The sequence below is a fragment of the Garra rufa genome, chromosome 11, assembly GCF_049309525.1.
Source record: "Garra rufa chromosome 11, GarRuf1.0, whole genome shotgun sequence".
In the NCBI taxonomy this organism is placed as follows: domain Eukaryota; kingdom Metazoa; phylum Chordata; class Actinopteri; order Cypriniformes; family Cyprinidae; genus Garra; species Garra rufa.
The window spans coordinates 2,718,303-2,739,375 of NC_133371.1; the positions used below are offsets into that span (position 1 = coordinate 2,718,303).

The 21,073-nt window shown below is 35.3% G+C and overlaps 1 protein-coding gene across 1 annotated transcript; it reads right to left on the minus strand.

Moving 5' to 3' along the window:
- Window positions 1-1,581: 1,581 nt before the first annotated feature.
- Window positions 1,582-20,757, minus strand: napab (N-ethylmaleimide-sensitive factor attachment protein, alpha b). The gene is made up of 11 exons (XM_073850115.1): window positions 20,588-20,757; window positions 14,166-14,245; window positions 13,837-13,953; window positions 12,320-12,366; window positions 8,152-8,229; window positions 8,010-8,065; window positions 7,588-7,672; window positions 4,812-4,916; window positions 4,631-4,699; window positions 2,407-2,457; window positions 1,582-2,223 (listed from the first exon to the last, which is right to left on the minus strand). The coding sequence occupies exons 1-11, from the start codon at window positions 20,683-20,685 to the stop codon at window positions 2,122-2,124; spliced, it is 888 nt and encodes a 295-aa protein (XP_073706216.1). The 5' UTR covers window positions 20,686-20,757; the 3' UTR covers window positions 1,582-2,121.
- Window positions 20,758-21,073: the final 316 nt, after the last annotated feature.

Below are 21,073 nucleotides of genomic sequence, written 5' to 3' on the forward strand. Positions count from 1 at the left end.
TAACAAAACATTTTTTGGGAGTTATTTCTTAACATTTAGTTTTTATATGTGTACCACTGTTCAGAAACGTGCTAGCTAACCATGTGCTGATTAGCATCTTTGAGCTAGCTTCAAAAGTGTCTAAAATTGCCACTACCAAAACATCTGGTGGAGTTTCGGTTTGCATTTTTGGGTGTTATCCCATAAAAGTGTCACTACCAAAACATGTCAATCAAGAGAACACATAATCCTTTATTTGGGGGGAAATAAACCAAATTTTAGCAATTTTTAGTGTTTTAGTATGCAAGTTAAAATTCTGTAATGTGATGTGGTCTCCACCAAAACATTACTGTCACTACTGAAACAGGATGTTTTTCATCAAAAATAAATAACTGAATTATCAACTAAGATGTTGTGATAGTTTGATCAACTTTTTGCCTTTTACGAAGAAAAATTGGATTCAAAATTCAACAAATCTCATAAATTACACTTGAAATATTGTTAAAAATGTAATTGTTATTAATTTACCTCTAAAAAAATATTTATAAAATAGCAAAAAATGTATATTTACAATGTAGATGTAAGCTAAATCTTTAAAGGCCGATATAACCCTTCTATTAAGTATTAAAATATTATTACTGTGCTTTGGTAATTACAAATTTGGGGAGAGGACATTTATGAAAATACAGTATGAGAATTAACTGCACAATTACTAGACATGTGTACTTGGATCTTATACAATTTAAATACATACAAATTGAAAAAGAATGGCCAGTATATGAGTATTAGTATAAACAATTTCTTATTCTCTTTGACATAAAATACAATTTACAGTGATGCATTTTTTGATGTGTAAAACTATTCAATGAGTTTATGAATGACAAACTCCAGTTCACCAAACTTACAGGAGTAGTTCACTTTCAGAACAAAAATGTACAGAAAATGTACTCACCCCTTGTCATCCAAGATGTTGATGTCTTCAGTCGTAAGGAAATTCTGTTTTTTGAGTAAAACATTTTTAGGATTTCGCTCCATATAATGGACTTCTATGGGGCCCCCGAGTTTGAACTTCCAAAATGCAGCTTTAAAGGGCTCTAAACGATCACAGATGAGAAAAGAAGGGTCTTATGTAGCAAAACGATGGGTTATTTTCTAAAAATAAATAAATAAATAAATAAAAATAAAACTACAATTTATATACTTTTTAACCTCAAATGCTCATCTTGTCTAGCTCAGCAAGACTAGCATTTGAGATTAAAAAGTATATAAATTGTAAATGTTTTTTGAAAATAACCCATCGTTTCGCTAGATAAGACCCTTCTTCCTCAACTGTGATCGTTTAGAGCCCTTTAAAGCTGCATTTAAACTGCATTTTGGAAGTTCAAACTCGGGGGCCCCATAGAAGTCCATTATATGGAGAGAAATCCTGAAATGCTTGCCTCAAAAAACACAATTTCTTTACGACTGAAGAAAGAAAGACATGAACATGTCTGTAAATTTTTGTTCTGAAAGTGAACTAATTCTTTAAGCATATGCCTCTAAATCACAAATAGAAGTGACTTGTCTCTCCCCTTTTTGGATCGTCAATAAAATCACACTGTAGAGGTTGAATCAGTCTTTTACTTTTTCTTCTCCATATGTCAAAAAAAACTGGAAGAGCATTTCAAATCATTTTTCAAGATTAGTCTACGCAAGAATCAGCAAGCAAAATATAAGCAGAGATATAAGGTTTTTCTCCACTAAGAATAAAAATATATATGCCACTACTAAAGAATTGAACAGAATGAACAAAGGTGGTTTGTGCTCAGTAATACGGGTGCTCTGTGTCAGCCAGGGAACAAGGCATTTCTGATGCTTGGTGTGCACAGCACCCCATAACATTACTGTAGCTGGTTTCAGCTCTCATGCAATACTCCCTCAAATCCCATTTAAACAAGCAGCCTTCCTTTCTTTAGTGTTCTCTGAGGTCTGGTGGTTAGGGCCGTGTCATAGAGACAGAGAGAGGTAAAGCAAGGACATTAAGGCACTGAGAGTTGAACTGGTGGTAAAATAGAGCGAGATGGCAACAGTCTGTACCGAAGTCAGGGTATTAAAGGCACGAGGCAGAGCGAGCGGCAAGGGGCAGAGGGGTGGGAGAGGATCTTAACGAAGGTCACTTTCGTCGTCTTGTATGGATTTCTTGATACGAAGCAGCATGGTGGTGAGCCACTGATCCAGTCGTGAGATAGTGTCATACTCCTTTACCTAAAAGATGGAGAGAAATTAGTGATAATGATCCCTGCTATTGGCCATTAATCAATAGTAAACATGTCATGAGGGTAGGGTGCCTCGTTTTTAGTGAAACTAGGAAGCTATGCTTCTTGTAAAATAAAAATTCCATGAGAGGTTTGGCAAGCAACAGGAAGTATGTGTAAGTGCTTGTCTTACAGCATCAGTATATGCATCCACATTCTGTTCCTCAAAGGCATCTAAAAGTTTCTGTAATAAAATGAAAAATTAAAACATGTTAAGTCATTTATTATCATTCTGTCAGGACCACAATGTGCTGTTTCTCAACACAGTTCACAGATAGAATGATTGTGGTTTATTCACAGTACTTTATCACTGGCATAATTCTTTTAGACAAATAAGTCATATGCACATATGCTTGCACTTTCATTTATCTCCCCTAATCAGAAAATCACAACAAGCCAATCTAGATGCACACATGTCTTCGGGGAAATCATATACAAAACTGGTTGGCCTTGGCAATAAATGAATCACCGCAAGATTGCGGAAATTTGCATGTTTGTACAAGCTAAACACACAGCAAACTTAAACAATACTTCACAGTTTGAAAACCTTTGACCAGCCGTGAAAGTTTATGGAATACCTTCAAATAAATGTATAAACAGCAAATAAATGAAAGAATTAGGGATGCACCGAAATGAAAATTCTTGGCCCAAGCCGAACAAAATTATACAATGGACTGAAGGCCAATTACCGAACATGGTTTTTCGAGTCTTTCCCCCGTGTATTTGGACAATTTTTGTCACCATTGCTTGAATTAAATAGTCAAAATGTGCTTTTTACAATTTTGTCTTGCTTTTCAAAAAAATAAATAAATAAGTTTAAAAATATTTACTTAACACTAAAAAATTTTACATTCTAGTAGACATTATAGCCTACCAACAAAGCACAATTTAACTTAAAATTATTTAATCTTAAATTTGTTAGTAAAATAATGTTCTTTGGCCATTTTTAAGACCCCCTTCTTGAATTAGGGATGTGTTTTTAACGTACAAATAAATGCAGTATTAATAGAGCTGTCGTAATGATTGTTATTATTTTTGTGTTACTTTTTAATTTTATTTTACAGAACAACAGTAAAATTACAATACTAACATTTATGAATGCTGACTTTTATTTTGGCGGAAACCCACAAGAAGATGATTCTCATTATGCTGTTTCAGCACAGATTTTTCTCACGCTTTGGACTTTGAACCCTGGCTAAGGAACTTGGCAGCGCTGTCAGAATAAATACAATTGCTAGTTTATTTACTAATGGTTTAAGGCCATTTCACGATTTCAGTCATCATACAGTAACCAGCAACAACCAGCCCTTTCTCTTCTCATGAAGACATGCGATGCGATACTAAACAGTCTTGTGCTGTCTGTGCTTGTAATGATTTTTGCATCAGTTTTAAATGCTTCCACACTGCCCACATGTTTGCTGCATTAGTGCGCACCTCTATTTGATCATGTCACATCATTGTTCGGTATAATTTATACGCTTTTTTGCTTATTCTGCCAAACACAGAAAGAGCTTTTTTTGCAATTTCCACCAAATAATTTCGGTTGCCGAACATTCGGTGCATCCCTAGAAAGAATGATTAAATACATACATACTTAAGGTATTTAAACAAAAAAAACCTTAGGGTTGGGGTTTGTTCAAATGCTCAGTACGTGCAATGAATTTTGTAAAATGTTGAACACATTTATGTTTTTTATCATTTATTTTTAAACATTTTGGAAACAAGAAACATTAGGGAAACATTAAAATAAGGGTTAAATTACACTTAATAATAATTAAACACATAAAAATAAACATACAGTCAAACAAAAAATTATTCAGACACCAGATTTTTTTTTACTAGTGGTTGCAAGACACTATAATTCATTTATGTAAGTGACAATAGCAAAAATCCTTCATACAGTGGAATACCAGCAAAACAAAAATTACTTTTGACCTGACCATGTTTTGCTTAAATTGCTGATGTAAGCTTTTTACACCACAGACTGATCAAAATGAAGTATCGCTTGGTAATTGGTCAATAAAGTATTGATAGTTGTGTAAATTTTGTCATACTAACAATTGTCTAAATTTTTGGTTGATTGTAATCCATTGCAAACTTTTCTATCAAAGTTATCTGACATTATCAAGATTAATTTGTTCTGACTGTTTAACTCTGAATTCTTGTCATATTTTATGACCATTTCCTGAACTATAGCGAATAAACTGTGATAATGTGAGAAATGTTAAAAGTTGTCTGAATAAATTTTGCTTTGATTGTATAAATGTAATAATAAATAAAGAGATAACAATTATGATGATACTATTATTTTTAACAGGAATTTGACATTTTGTGGATTTGGTCATTTTGTGCCTTACCTTCACCAATTTGCATTCACGAGAATCTGAAAAGGCTGGAAACATTTCCTCATACTTCTGGACGGCAAGCTACAAGGGGCGGCATCAAATGACAAAGAATATGAAAGGGAACTGCAAACGACACAGCTGTTTTCCGTCAGCTTGTTTAAAATTGTGGTTATGGTGGGGTGTTTTTCCATACCTTAGCATTCAGCATGTCCACACAGAAGTGGCAGAGAGCTGCCTTAAAGAAATAGTCCTTTGCGCTGTATTTCAACAGAGTGCTGTCCATTGCATGTGTTGCAACCTGAAAACCCACCAACACAAAGAATCAAATTAACACCTAAATATTTCCATGTGTATTTTATATGCAACTTCTTGTTTCAGGCTGAGTTTGGTGGTTTTTTTTACTGTTAGTGACTGACAGGTAAAGAACAGCTTATACAGGTGCATCTCAAAAAGAAACTTTCATATATTCAAGATTCATTACACTGCAAAAAATGCTTTTCTTACTTAGATTTTTTTGTCTTGTTTCCAACCAAAATATCAGAAAATTCTTAAATCAAGATTCTAGACAAGTAAATATTATTTTCTTGTTTTCAGAAAAAAAAACAAGCCAAAATTAAGTAATTTTTTCTTAGAACAAGCAAAATAATCTGCCAATGGGGTAAGAAAAAAAATCTTATTTCAAACAGAAAACAAGATTATTTTTCTTACCCCAATGGCTTGTTTCAAGCAAAAACACACTTAATTTTGACTTGTTTTTTTCTGAAAACAAGACAATAATTTTTACTCGTCTAGAAAATCCCTTGATTTAAGAATTTTTAGATATTTTGGCTAGAAACAAGACAAAAAATCGAAGTAAGAAAAGCATTTTTTGCAGTGTATATGTAAAGGAAAACATTTCAAGTGTTTTTTCCCCCCGATGATTAGAGCTCATGAAAGTCAAAAATCCAATATCTCAAAGTATCAGAATATTTGTATTTGAGTTTTTATTAAATGACCATCCCTACAGTATAAATTCCAGGCATCTCTTGTTCTTTGAAACCACAATGGGGAAGACTGCTGACTTGGCAATGGTCCAGAGGACAATCATTGACACCTTCCACAAACAGAGTAAGTCACATAAGGTCATTACTGAATGGGGTGGCTATTTCAAAGCTTATTAAATGCAAAGTTTCATACACCTACAAGCCACTTTTGTGTTCTTCTGTGCCACCTCTGTAATACTTTAATCTCTGTTAATACTGATTTCATTTGATTGGTAACTTATTCTTATTCTGCTTGTTCTTATTTTGTAGTTTTAAAAAGCTTAAAAAATATATTTTAAAAACAACAACATTGATATAAAAGATGACATACTTTTAAAAAAATGCAAAAATTCCCCTGTAAATCACTTTAAGGAGTGAAATATCACCTCGTAATGGGAAGGCTAATTTTTGATCAGATTTTTTGATTATTGATTAGAAGGTGCTTTTGTAATTTTGACTGTGCTCCTATTTTTTTTTAAAGTTAGGAGCACAAGTGCTCCTAAAAAGAAAAGTAAGCGTACAGCACTGATATGGAATCTATGGGATATTTTCAAAAGAAAGATGTGAACAGCCGATTTTACAATACAGACGAGCTGAAGGCTTAATAGTGCCTCAACAGTGCCACATCTCACTGATGCTGTCATTTGTGATAAATGAGCCCCAACCAAGTAATGAGTGCATAAATGAACATACTTTTAAGAACTTGAACTTTTATGTTTTGCAAAAAAAATTATTTTTTTTGGTTGAGATACTGGATTTTTGACTTTCATGATCAATTAGCTCTAATAATCAATGTAATGTAATGAATCTCGAATATGAAAGTTTCAGTTTTTGAAATAATTTACACTAAAAAAAAAAGCTTTTTGATGATATTCAAATTTTTTGAGATGCACATACAGTCAAGCTTGAAATTATTCATACCCCTGGCAAATTCTGACTTAAAGTTACTTTTATTCAACCAGCAAGTTTTTTTTTATTAGAAATGACACAGACGTCTCCCAGAAGATAATAAGTCGATGTACCAGAGGCATCATTGTGGAAAAAATGATTACTCATCTTTTATTTACATTTGAACAAAAAGTGGCACGTCCAAAATTATTCATACCCTTCTCAATAATCAATTTCCTCCATAAACTCCTTTGTCTTAGCCATGTCTGTCAACAACAGCAGAGAGCTTCTGTTTTTCACCTGTTGAGTTGATTAAAACAGCTGTTTCCAATGAAACAGAGTAATTAGGATGCTTTAGAACAGCGTGGACTATTTGGAATGGTATAGAACTTTGGATTTTTTCCATAGACTGTGACAGTTTGCAAAGGGTATGAATAATTTTGGACATGCCACTTTTTGTTCAAATGTAAATAAAAGCAGAGAAATATATTTTTCCATAATGATGCCTCTTGTACATTGTCTTATTATTATTATTATTTGGGAGAAGCCTGTGTCATTTAGGGTCAAAAACAACTTGCTGGTTGAATAAAAGTAACTAAGTCAGAATTGCCAGGGATATGAGTAATTTCGGGCTTGACTGTATATTTTTTTCATGATCAGCAGGTTAGTTTCAGCTAAAAAACACTGGCATAAACTCTTTTCCTCTATTGAAATCTAGTCAAAAATATCAGATTACACTGATACAAATCTATATTGTTACATATACAATAGGACACATTTTTTATATGCAACTTCTTGTTTCTGTAAATGCCACTGCATTCCCAAGATCTATTTTTTAGATAAAGCAAACCTTCTTCATTTGAGGAAATGAATGATGTCAGGAACAAAATGTGGTGTGAAATGTGATGTACTCTTCACAGCTACCTTTATTTACATATTGAAAATCAATGTTTGCTACACATGGAGATAAAATATTTTTGTATAAACACTGATGACCTTTATCTGTGCTCTCTTAGCTGATGAAGTGTACTGAAACCAGACTGACGTGGTTTTGTTTACCTGTTCATAGATCTCAATGGCTTTAGGGTACTGCTCCAGTTGAGCTGCATAGGTGGCAACTTTGAGCAGGCACTTGTTGGCTGAACTTTGGCATCAGAGACAGAGCAAACAGTTTTAGAGCATGACTTGGTTACTATTACGGAAAAAAGTCCCCCCAAAAAGATCATGTGATAATGAATAATAGGATCAAGTGTCATTTGTTGCCTGCAAGGTGGTATCTCTCAATAATGTGAGACGGGGGCAAAGGTTTTTACCATCAGCACACATGACCGCTATGCATTATGCAGTGATTCTGTAAACCATTCACTTGGGGACATCCGACTTTATAGGTAACCTATTTACTACAGCTATTTTTTGCATCATCATTCAGGATTAATAAGCCTTGAGCAATAGGAGTAAAACCAGCTGTAAAACTGATATACCTTGTGGACTCCTCGCCTTTGTAATAGTCCGCCGCCTGTTCATAGTGAGCTATGGCCTAAAGAAAAGGTGATAAATCTTACTTTCAGGTTTTGAATCCATTTGACAGATAATAATATATCAGTATGACAAAAGAAATCTGACCTTATCAATGTCAACCAGTTCGGTCTCATAAACTTCAGCAATGGTGACATGGTGTTTTGCTGCGATTGTAAATCGACCCTACAACAGGAGACACAAAAGAAACAGTATCATATTTACAACCTATGTGTTTTATTGTGTGTGTTAATTCCTCAAAGGCAAGACTAAATGCATAATATAGATAAAATCACTGATACATGACTGACAGGTGACAGCAGCCTAAATTTCAGCTGGTTAGAGCTGGAAAACTAAATATAAAGCAAAATATTACATTTATATTTACAAAACAATATATTTACAAAATAATAATCATTTTTTTAAGATTTCACAAATATCATGAATTACAGTGGGAAAATAATTATTCGATCCTGTGCTGATTTTGTGCGTTTGCCCACTGACAAAGAAATGATCAGTCTATAATTTTAATGGTAGGTTTATTTGAACAGTGAGGGACAGAATGACAACAACAAAAAAATGCAGAAAAAAGCATTTCAAAAAAGTTATAAATTGATTTGCATTTTAATGAGTGAAATAAGTATTTGATCCCCTATCAATCAGCAAGATTTCTGGCTCCCAGGTGTCTTTTATACAGGCAACAAGTTAAAATTAGGAGTACTTTCTTAAAGGGAGTGCTCGTAATCTTGTTACCTGTATAAAAGACACCTGTCCACAGAAGCAATCAATCAATCAGATTCCAAACTCTCCACCATGACCAAGACCAAAGAGCTGTCCAAGGATGTCAGGGACAAGATTGTAGACCTACACAAGACTGGAATGGGCTACAAGACCATCACCAAGCAGGTTAGAGAGAAGGTGACAACAGTTGGTGCTATTATTCACAAATGGAAGAAACACAAATTAACTGTCAATCTCCCTCGGTCTGGGGCTCCATGCAAGATCTCACCTCGTTGAGTTTCAATGATCATGAGAACGGTGAGGAATCAGCCCAGAACTACACAGGAGGATCTTGTCAATAATCTCAAGGCAGCTGGGACCAGAGTCACCAAGAAAACAATTGGTAACACACTACGCCATGAAAGAATGAAATCCTGCAGTGCCCGCAAGGTCCCCCTGCTCAAGAAAGCACATGTACAGGCCCGTCTGAAGTTTGCCAATAAACATCTGAATGATTCAGAGGAGAACTGGGTGAAAGTGTTGTGGTCAGATGAGACCAAAATCAAGCTCTTTGGCATCAACTCAACTCGCCGTGTTTGGAGGAGGAGGAAATCAGTATTATTAATCAGTATCAGCTGCCTATGACCCCAAGAACACCATCCCCACCGTCAAACATTAAGGTGGAAAAATTAAGCTTTGGGAATTTTTTTTCTGCTAAGGGAACAGGACAACTGCACCGCATCAAAGGGACAATGGACGGGGACATGTATCAACAAATCTTAAGTGAGAACCTTATTCCCTCATTGAAAATGGGTCATGAATGGGTATTCCAGCATGACACTGACCCAAAACACACGGCCAAGGCAACAAAGGAGTGGCTCAAGAAGAAGTACATTAAGGTCCTGGAGTGGCCTGGCCAGTCTTCAGACCTTAATCCCATAGAAAATCTGTGGAGGGAGCTGAAGGTTTGAGTTGCCAAACATCAGCCTCGAAACCTTAATGACTTGGAGAGGATCTGCAAAGAGGAGTGGGACAAAATCCCTCCTGACAAGTGTGCAAACCTGGTGGCCAACTACAAGAAAAATTTGTCCTCTGTGATTGCCAACAAGGGTTTTGCCACCAAATACTAAGTCATGTTTTGCGAAGGGGTCAAATCCTTATTTCACTCATTAAAATGCAAATCAATTTATAACTTTTTTTAAATGCGTTTTTCTGGATATTACTGTTGTTTTTCTGTCTCTCACTGTTAAAATAAACCTACCATTAAAATTATAGACTGATCATTTTCTTGTCAGTGGGCAAACATATAAAATCAGCAGGGGATCAAATAATTATTTCCCCTCTGTACCAATTCAGAAATATCAAGTTTTTGAGGATTGCAACACAAGGCAATTTTACAACCTGAATTAACTTTGCCTTTCCATAAAAAATACATAAGGAAGTAAATCACTAAATAGCTGGAGTCTTTGACATCACAGCTCAGGATAGTCACAAGTTAAAGGTTTGAGATCAGTTTCATCAGTCATTGTGGGTCATCATGTTGTTTCAGAGTGATTAATCACTTACATATTTAGAACTCCCAAATAGGCTTGCCACGATAGACGGTGTTGACGGTGTTACCGGTTTTAAGACGCAACACCGGTGACATCACTTTTCCACCGTGACACCGTCCCCACATTTTTTTTTTTTTTTTTTTTAAAGTATGCCTATTCGTTTTTTTATTAAATATTTATTTGAATTAAATGGAAAATATAATTATAAATAATTTACTTAAGACGAGAGCATGCACTATAATTAAAAACTGAACATAGCTACAATGCGTCATATTTCATTTTTTTATTACGTGAGGAGAACGAGAGGAGTCGAATTTACAGAAAGAGAATGGCGGATGATTTAGTGTCAAAACGCAATGCAAAACGCCTGTTTGGCAATAAAGAGCTCTTTTTTTCTGCTTTTAAATAGCTTATAAATGCGTGCGTATTATGCTTTCACTTTCAGTTTTGCCGGTATTGGCAATTCGGCGTCAATTGTTTGAATGGACGACAACGAAACTACAAAAAAAACTTTGAACCCAAAATATTGCCAAACAGGCGCTTTTGCATTGCGTTTTGACACTAAATCGTCCGCCATTCTCTTTCTGTAAATTCGACTCCTCTCGTTCTCCTCACGTGATAAATGAAATATGACGCATTGTAGCATAGTTTTTAATTATAGTGCATGCTCTCGTCTTCGTTCCTAGGAAAGCCCCTCCCCCACGGTGATACCGGTATTACCGGTGTTGTCACATGTCAATTAACCGGTGGGGAAATTTCCTCATCGTCACAACCCTAATTGTAGCATAGTTTTTAATTATAGTGCATGCTCTCGTCTTCGTTCCTAGAAAAGCCCCACCCCCACGGTGATACCGGTATTACCGGTGTTGTCACATGTCAATTAACCGGTGGGGAAATTTCCTCATCGTCACAACCCTAATTGTAGCATAGTTTTTAATTATAGTGCATGCTCTCGTCTTCGTTCCTAGGAAAGCCCCTCCCCCACGGTGATACCGGTATTCCCGGTGTTGTCACATGTCAATTAACCGGTGGGGAAATTTCCTCATCGTCACAACCCTACTCCCAAAGTATTTGATCTTACCTCCTAAGAGTTCCTGGTTAGCAGTTTTATCTTAAAACCTATTCACAAAATGTGATATGATTCACGGTACTAATTTCGCAATACGATTTTCTCAATTTAAGACAAATTATAAATGAAAAGGTGTTCCTTTATAACTTTAATATGCATTATACTGGGGCAAGATGAAACGAAAATACCATCACAAATTCCAAAGACAGTCAGTTCTCCTGAGAAAGATGCTGGATTCACACCTTGTTGTTGTACAATCTTGCAATTACGACAATTACGACATGGCGTGAGCACACCTATACAGTCATATAACCCTCACCCCATTTGCTTAACACCTCAATCAACTTGAATCACCACATATTTTTTAGCGATTTTCTATACATTTTAAAATTAAAAAAAAAAATCTAAAGCAATGAATAATAAAGGACAGATGAAGAAGGGTCAACTGGACTATTCAGGTGATATTTTTGTAAAAGGCTGATGTCATTGTAATATTCCAGTGTATTTGCTTGGTTGCAATGTGGATTGTAAACAACAGCCATGTTTTGAGTTTATTTCTGAAGTCCTAAGGAAGACCTCTTAGCTGTCTTGGGTTTACAAGCTACTTACAGTACTGAAAAAAAAAGTCCTAAAATTAGAAACAACACGTTCTCTATTTTTACGAGCTGCTGCTAAATTTCCAAATTTGGAGCATTTTAGACTGTGTCTTATTAGATTTTTGTAAATACACCCCCTGGTTAGTGTGCACTAAACCACATGTATTGTGCGACTGTGCCCTCCAGTGGAGTATCAAGTAATTTACAATATGTTTTCTGAACTATTGCTTTGGTTATGTTGAAACATTTTCAAAACAAGTTTTCACTGCAGCAAAAGCAGCTCTACTTTTATTTAAAATACCATATACAGCCACCACAGATGAAAGAATGACTCTTACCATGTCTGTATAGATCTCAATGGCCCTGTTCAGACAGTTTATGGCCTCTGTGGAGAAAATGACAGCTGAACTTTAGCCATTTTCAATGAACTGCATATATAGATGGCTAGACAATTATTAACACAAAAGCAAAAGGAACAACTTTTTTTGAACAAAAAAAAAAAACAAACAAAAAAAAACAATGGGTCTTATTCACTAATAACTGTGTGGATTATTCGTATTTTTATGCACAGGAGGAAAATTTTCCACATGGCTTCACAGTGCGACCATTTCAATCACATTTGCGACTAAAAACTACTGCATGAGACTATGAAAAAATATTTAGGAGCACCAGTGCGACTGACCCGATCAGCATATTTGTGTTTGCGCTGAGGGGAGCTTAAAGGTTTCCAGTGTTTTGCCAACGTTGAGTAATATATCATGGACGTATCTCACAAATCCTTTCATAAACAAAATGTAGAGAGAGTGTAAATAAGAGATTGATTGTGGAGTGTAGAGGGCTTTGTTGATTATAATGGAACTTATAACAACACAAAATGGTCTGAAACAAGTCTTAATTGCGTTGTTTCGTTTATGAATGAACATGCGTTTTTAAACAAATCTAGTGAGTCAATGCTTCAATTTCCCATTCATAAAGACAGTCACTTGCTTTATTCCTGAGTGAATCAGCCGTTCGAATGAATCAAATGAATGAATGATTCAGTAATTAAATCAGTGACTTGCTGACACCTACTGGCAGATTTAGTTTCATTCAAGTATCTTTTCTGTTATTTAAACCATTTAATATTTCTGTATTCAAAATGTTATATTTAAAACATTAATCTCAACATGTATTTATGAATTTGATTGCACTCATGCCACCTCTGAGCCTCATTAAACATATGAAAATAGTGCAAATAAATTTTGTTAATACTGGTTTCATTTGATTGGTAACTTATTCTTATTCTGTTGTTTTTATTAGAAATTTTAAAAAGTTAAATTTGACATACAAGATGACATACTTTTAATTTAAAGTTGCCAAAAATGCCATTACAAAGGTAAAAGCAAAATTCCCCTGTAAATCACTTTAGGGTGTCAAATATCACCTCGTAATGAGAAGGCAAATTTTTAATTAGATTTTTTTGATTATTGATTTGAAGGTGCTCCTAAATTTTTTAAGTTAAAAGAAATGTAAGCGTAGAGCCCTGTTCTACCTAATTCACAACACATGCTGTTCATGAAAATGGAGACCTTGAGTATCCAAGATTATCCATTTGCATAAAACACGCCCAGACCATCCCCATATAAGGGGTGTCACAGCTTAATATTTTTGTAGAAAATATGTTTTTTCAGAAAATACAATTTTCAGGAAGAAGATAAAAAAAACTGCATTTATTTGAAACAGAAATCTTTCATACCATGATATAATGCATTATAAACTCCAAACTTTTGAATAGTAGGGTATGACAGTTTCCACAAAACATCCTTGTAAAAAGCATCTGGATGCTGAGAAGTATAAAATAATTCATGTGAAATACCTTGAGGGTCTGATTTTTTAAAGGCATTGCCGGCATCAATGAAGCTTGTGGCTGCGTCATGTTTACTTTGCATTTGCAGGTGTATGAGGGCCGCCTGGGTGAAAGCGTTTCCTGCAGCTAACAAACACATACAACAAAATGCAAATATTATCAGAAATATTACGATAAAAACACAATATGCAATAGACATGCACAGCATGTGAGCTTCAGCTTTCTCATTTAGAAAGGAAGTGCATTTTGCTCCATTCACACAAATTCAATTAAGAGGACAAAATGACAAGTAGATTTATATATTGATTTTTATAATGAAACTGAGTATATGTCTTTACCACTCCAGTTCTTGGCCATCTTGAACATATTTGCTGCCCTTCCATACAAGTCACAAGCATCCTCCATCTTTGAAGAGCCTCTGGAAAAATATAATATGATAATATAAATATAAAAAATATGATTTCGAATCAATCACATTCCCTAAGACTCCAAAGGTTATACTACCAGTCAAACGTTATTTAACAGTAAGATTTTTTATGTTTTTTAAAGAAGTCTCTTCTGCTCACCAAGGTCCAAAAAAAGCAAAAGCTGTAATATTGTGAAATATTTTTACTATTTAATATACCTGCTTTCTATATGAACATATTTTAAAATGTATTTTATTACTTCAGTCTTTAATGTCACATGATCCTTCAGAAATCATACTAATATGCTGATTAGCTGTTTAAGAAACATTTATTTTTATTATTAATAGTGTTTTTTAATCAATATTTAAAATGAATAGAAGGATCTAAAGATCAGCATGTATCTGAAATAACAAGCTTTGTAACTTTATACACTATACCACTGAAAACCTTAGAGTCAGTATCATTTTTTAGGAAAATAAATTATAGAAATTCATCAGTTTATCAAATACTCATATAATTTATATAATACTCATTCATAATAATAATAAGCTTCATTTGGTCTAAAACGCATCATCACTACATACACTCATAAATCTGGCAAACCTGATCTCATTTACACACGAAATTGTATTTCAGATAACATTGTAGTCAAACCCCTACACATCTCTGACCACTTCTTCATTACCCTTAACCTACATCTTGCTACTTGTGCTCCCCCAACACCTCTACCTGTTACTGTTAGACGAAACCTACGCTCTCTCTCACCCTCCCACCTTTCTTCCTTAGTATCTTCTTCCCTTCCCTCTCCAACCCACTTCTCATCCCTGGATACTAATGCAGCAACCGACACCTTACGCTCCACTCTAACCTCTTGTCTAGACGATATATGCCCTCTCTCCTCCAGGCCAGCACGGGCTGCTCCTTCAAACCCTTGGTTATCCGATGTTCTCCGAGAGCATCGGTCCAAACTTAGGGCAGCCGAGAGAAAATGGCACAAATCTCAGGATCCATCTGACCTGAGTATGTATCGGTCTCTGCTCTCATCCTTCTCTTCCCAAGTACATACTGCCAAATCTTCATACTTCCACAACAAGATCAACAATTCTCCGGATGCACGCAACCTTTCCAAAACTTTTAATTCACTGCTTTGCCCCCCTCCACCACCTCCCACTACTTCTATAACAGCTGATGATTTCGCCACATTCTTCACAGACAAAACTACATCTATCAGTAATAAGTTCTCAGCTCCACACATACAGGAACTAAAATTGACCACACTCACGATTGGAACTCCTCTCTTTTCCTTCTGTCCTTACTCTGAGGCAGAAGTAGCCAAACTACTCCTCTCCAGCCATCCGACGACATATCTTTTAGATCCTGTCCCCCTCACACCTTCTCCAAGAAATCTCTCCCACAATCCTACCGGCGCTCACACACATCATCAACACATCTCTTATCACAGGCACTTTCCCCACTACGTTTAAGCAGGCCCGGGTAACCCCTCTGCTCAAAAAACCTACACTGAACACTTTACTCATCGACAACTACAGACCTGTCTCTCTCCTTCCATTCATAGCAAAGACACTGGAAAGAGCCGTTTTCAACCAGCTTTCTTTATTTCTCTCACAGAACAATCTATTGGATGCTAACCAGTCAGGGTTCAGGAGTGGCCATTCAACTGAGACTGCCCTACTGTCTGTCACTGAAGCCTTGCGGACTGCTAAAGCTGATTCCAAATCATCAATACTCATTTTGCTGGATCTATCTGCAGCTTTTGACACGGTGAATCATCAGATTCTCTTGTCCACCCTCTCATCGCTGGGCAACACAGGGACTTCACTTCGCTGGTTCGAATCCTACCTCTCTGGTAGGTCTTTCAGAGTGGCCTGGGGAGGGGAGGTATCCAAAACTCATCAACTGGTCACTGGGGTTCCTCAGGGATCAGTTCTTGGACCCCTCCTCTTCTCCATATATACTACATCTCTGGGCCCCATCATACAGGCACATGGCTTCTCCTACCATTGCTATGCTGATGACACACAGCTCTATCTTTCATTCAAACCAGATGATCCATCGGTAGCCGCACAGATCTCAGGTTGCCTGGCAGATATCTCTGCATGGATGAAGGAACACCATCTACAGCTCAATCTAGCAAAGACTGAACTCCTCATCTTTCCTGCCACTCCATCTCTACAGCATGACTTCTCCATCCAGTTAGGTTCATCAACAATTACCCCATCGACTTCAGCCAGAAATCTGGGTGTAATCTTTGACGACCAATTGACCTTTAAAGATCACATTGCTAAAACTGCTAGATCTTGCAGGTTTGCATTGCACAACATCAGAAAGATCAGGCCCTTCCTAACAGAGCATGCTACACAACTCCTTGCCCAGGCCCTGATCATTTCCAGGCTGGACTATTGCAATGCTCTTTTAGCCGGTCTTCCAGCATGTACAATCAGACCTCTACAAATGATTCAGAATGCAGCAGCACGACTGGTCTTCAATGAGCCCAAAAAGGCCCATGTCACACCTCTCTTTATATCTCTGCACTGGCTACCGGTTACAGCACGCATCAAATTCAAGGCACTGATGCTGGCATATAGGACAGCCACCGGCTCATCACCTGCCTACCTCCATTCACTACTACGAATCTACACTCCCTCCAGATGTCTGAGATCCTCTAGTGAAAGACGCCTCATTGTACCACCACAGAGAGGTATGAAATCACTTTCCAGAACATTCTCGTTCAACGTTCCTGCCTGGTGGAATGATCTTCCCACCCCTATCCGGAATTCTGTCTCCTTAACAGCATTCAAGCGACTGCTAAAAACCCATCTTTTTCGACACTATGTGACTCTATAAAAAAAAAAATTCTCCTCTCTTTCTCTATCCTCCCTCTCTAGCCTGTTCTCCTCTCTTTCTTGATCTTCCCCTTCTAGCCTGCACTCTTCTAACAACGCCTGATATATGGTATTTTTAAGCACTTCCTATGTTGATCTGTCTCCTTAGGATGAATCACTTGTTGTATTCCCACTTGTTAGTCGCTTTGGATAAAAGCGTCTGCTAAATGAATAAATGTAAATGTAATGTAATGTAATAAATGTTTGAACAGCAAATCAGAATATTATAATGATTTCTGAAGGACTGAAGTAATGATGATAAAAATTCAGCTTTAAAATATATGTTCATATAGGAAACAATTATTTAAATAGTAAAAATATTTCAAAGTTTTACAGTTTTTGCTGACTTCTTTAAAAAAACATTACAAATCTTACTGTTCAAAAACTTTTGACTGATGGAGTATATTAAATTCACATATACATGCCTACACACACATAGAAAGCAAATTAAATGCAAGTAAAGTGTCTAATGTTCTACATAGCTTTTCAAAATATGGTTGAAATAACAACGTACTTTTAATAAGTACCTGACCTGAACTTTTTAAAATATATAAAGGAAAAACACTACATTTTATAATATTTTAAATGATTAAAAACTTCTTGCTGACAAATGGGTAAAACCTAGTGGTTTGAAGGATAGTGGAAACAATTGGTAAAAGTTTGCAATGACAATACATGCATTGTAATCTTTAAATAGTCTTTAAAAGTCTAATAAGACTAGTTTTGTTGTTGTTTTGGTATATGAACTATTCTTTGATGAAGAGAAAGATTGAAAGATCAGCATTTATCTGAGCTAAAAAGAAAGTTAACATTACAAACCCAGTATTTATTTATTTTTTGGGAGGAGGGGTTATAGAAATTAATACTTTTAATTAGAAAGGATGCTTTAAATTGATCAAAAATTAGGATAAAGGCATTTATAATAATACATAAGATTTTTATTTCAGATAAATGCTGTTCTTGGTCTTAAATAGTCATTTAAAGTCTAATCATTTTTGTTCTATACATGCATTACCAGGTTTAGTTGTTGTGGTTTTGGTATATGAACTATTCTTTGATGAACAGAAATATTGAAAGATCAGCATTTTGCTGAGCTAAAAAGCTTTTGTAACATTATAAACTTTACCATTCAAAAACTCAAAAGTCAGTATAGAAATTAATACTTTTATTTAGCAAGGATGTTTTAAATTGATCAAAAGTGATTATAAAGACATTTATAATGATACATGAGATTTCTATTTCAGATAAATGTTGTTCGAGGTCTTAAAAAGTCATTTAAAGTCTAATAATTTTGTTCCATAGATGCCTTACCAGGTTTTGTTGTGGTTTTGGTATATGAACTATTCTTTGATGAATAGAAATATTAAAAGATCAGCATTTCGCTGAGCTAAAAAGCTTTTGTAACATTATAAACTTTACCATTCAAAAACTTGGAGTCAGTATAATGTTTTTTTATTTGAAGCATCATTGCTACTTCTATTTAGCAAGGATGCTTTAAATTGATCAAAAGTGATGATAAAGACATTTATAATTCAGATAAATACTGTTCTTAGTCTTAAATTTCGCTCCGCCTCCCTCACATCCCTGCACCAGTAGGAAAGTCCACAACACCAAACCCCTGACGCTGATTGGTTGGAACACTGTTTGTTTATGTGTGGAAAGGTTGGTAGTGCCGATTGTTTTTTTGGCATATCTCGGACCCTAGGCTGACCAGAGAGACGCGGTTTTTTCACAGACAATTTATGGGGCAAGCAGCGAGCGGATCATGAAGAAAGGTCAGCTGAAATTGACACTTTATGTTTTAGGCTAGAAATCGCTGATACAACCTTCAACTCCAGCTGCAGCTCGTGTTGGATGCAGGGTTGCCAAGTCTGCGTTTTTCCTCACAGAATTGGTCTACTTTTAAACCGTTGTCATGGGTTGATTTCCCCCAGTTATTTAAAGGTTTTAAATATTGCAGAAATTACATTTCAATAAAAAATAATTTCTGTTTTGTTGTACACTGTTAAGTAAGATCTTTAGGTTTTTTGCAAAATAAACATGTTGAGAATGCATAATACTCTCCCATGTCTCTTTTTGATAAGGATACCTACCATTTACTTATTATATTATAAAAATATTAACAGGACAGGCTACTCCTCCCAAAATGTACCAAAAAAAGTAATACCGTGATATTATACCGTCACCGTTCAAAATTTTAATAATTTTTTTGGGGGAAATTATAGAAATTAATACTTTTATTTAGCAAGGATGCTTTAAATTGATCAAAAGTGATAATAAAGACATTTATAATGATACATAAGATTTCTATTTCAGATAAATGCTGTTCCTGGGGACTGCATTGTGATCTTTAAATTACGGTGGCCGAGAGAGCTCAACACACTGCAACTTAAGAAAACACATGCAAACAGAAAAAAACGACAACAAATTAGTGCAAAAGGAGGTCAGTACTGAGGACATAATACAGTACATTAACACACTTTTCAGAAGGCCAACATGTGTTTAAGATCTTTTTCTATTGGTCACATGAAATATTCTATTTTTGTGAAATACTGGATTTTTTTTTTTTTGTCTTTAATCCATAATCATCAAAATTGAAACAAATAAAGTCTTGAAATATTTCACTTAGTGTGTAGTGAACTAATATAACAAACAAGTTTCATTTTTTGAAACAAATTATTGAAATAAATGGACTTTCCCTCGATATTCTATTTTTTTGGCACATACCTGTATGAACTATTGTTGCAGTGAATTACATTTTAGTGAACGTCGTCTGTAAACCATGGTAAAAATGTATGATAGTCATTAGTTTTGCTCAATTATTTAATTAAAATGACACATTCTAAAATACAGGTGAAAATACATATAACGTGACATTGAAAACACGTATTAGTAAGTTAAGTGACCATAAAATGAATATTAATTACGTTTTTCAGCTATTACAGTCCAAGCAGAGCACGCAGGTTATGTTGTAACTCGCTCATCTGGATGTCAGCTGACTGCTAGCAAAGCCTAAAATTACAAGTCTCATCGCGTGATTACTTCATAATTAGCTTTAAGGAATCATTACGCCTCTTCACATGACTATATCCCAAACTTTACAACATTAAGACATAAGTATAGATTTACACAGACATCTATAGATCTATAATGACAATATTTAAGATTGTTGCAATTAGTCGTAACTCTGACCACATCATGAACTCACATCTGGACAACAAATAGAAACTAGAAATAGAAACAGACATTTAATATTAATTGTGGTTTCACAGTCCACATCCAAACAAGCTCATTCGGCAGGACAAGTTGTTTTGAACATTTTTCCCTACTCTGATAATCACTTATGTGAAGTTCGTTGTTGACAGCTAACTGACTAGCTAACATGCTAACGTTAGCCGTCTGTTTAACCGGTCGGCCTGTCAGCAGACCGTTAAAAGTTAGAAAACCTACCCAAACAGAGAGCCGAAAAACGACTGCGAGGATTTTACTTTCTTCTCGGCTTCAGCCATGAGAGCCATGGCCTCTTTTTCTTTCCCGGAGTTATCCATGAATATTGTTTTACAGTTCAACTTTAGCAGCAGACTCTGGAATCCAGCCACATCAACACATCTCTACGGAAACTTCCAACATGTCCGTCTGCTGCCTCATTTCAAAATAAAAGTTGCGTTGAGCTTGGCCAAAAATGAAAAAAATGAAAATAATAATAATAATAATAATAATTATTATAATAATAATAATAATAATAATAATAATAATAATAATAACAAGAACCAGTCACTATAATAATAGTATAATTTACACTTCCAGTAAAAAAATTTAAACAGTAAAATTAGTCTCTTCTGCTCACCAAGCCTGCATTTATTTAATCCAAAATACAGCAAATTTTAAAATATTTTTACTATTTAAAATAACTGTTTCTATTTGAATATATTATAT

Coding starts and splice junctions, on each gene's coding strand:
- napab (XM_073850115.1), bottom strand. CDS start 20,685: ATGGATAACTCCGGGAAAGAAAAAGAGGCCATGGCTCTCATGGCTGAA. Junction 12,367..13,836: donor TAAAAAATCAGACCCTCAAG/GTATTTCACATG, acceptor TTTTCTCCACAG/AGGCCATAAACTGTCTGAAC. Junction 2,224..2,406: donor TGGATGCATATACTGATGCT/GTAAGACAAGCA, acceptor TCCATCTTTTAG/GTAAAGGAGTATGACACTAT.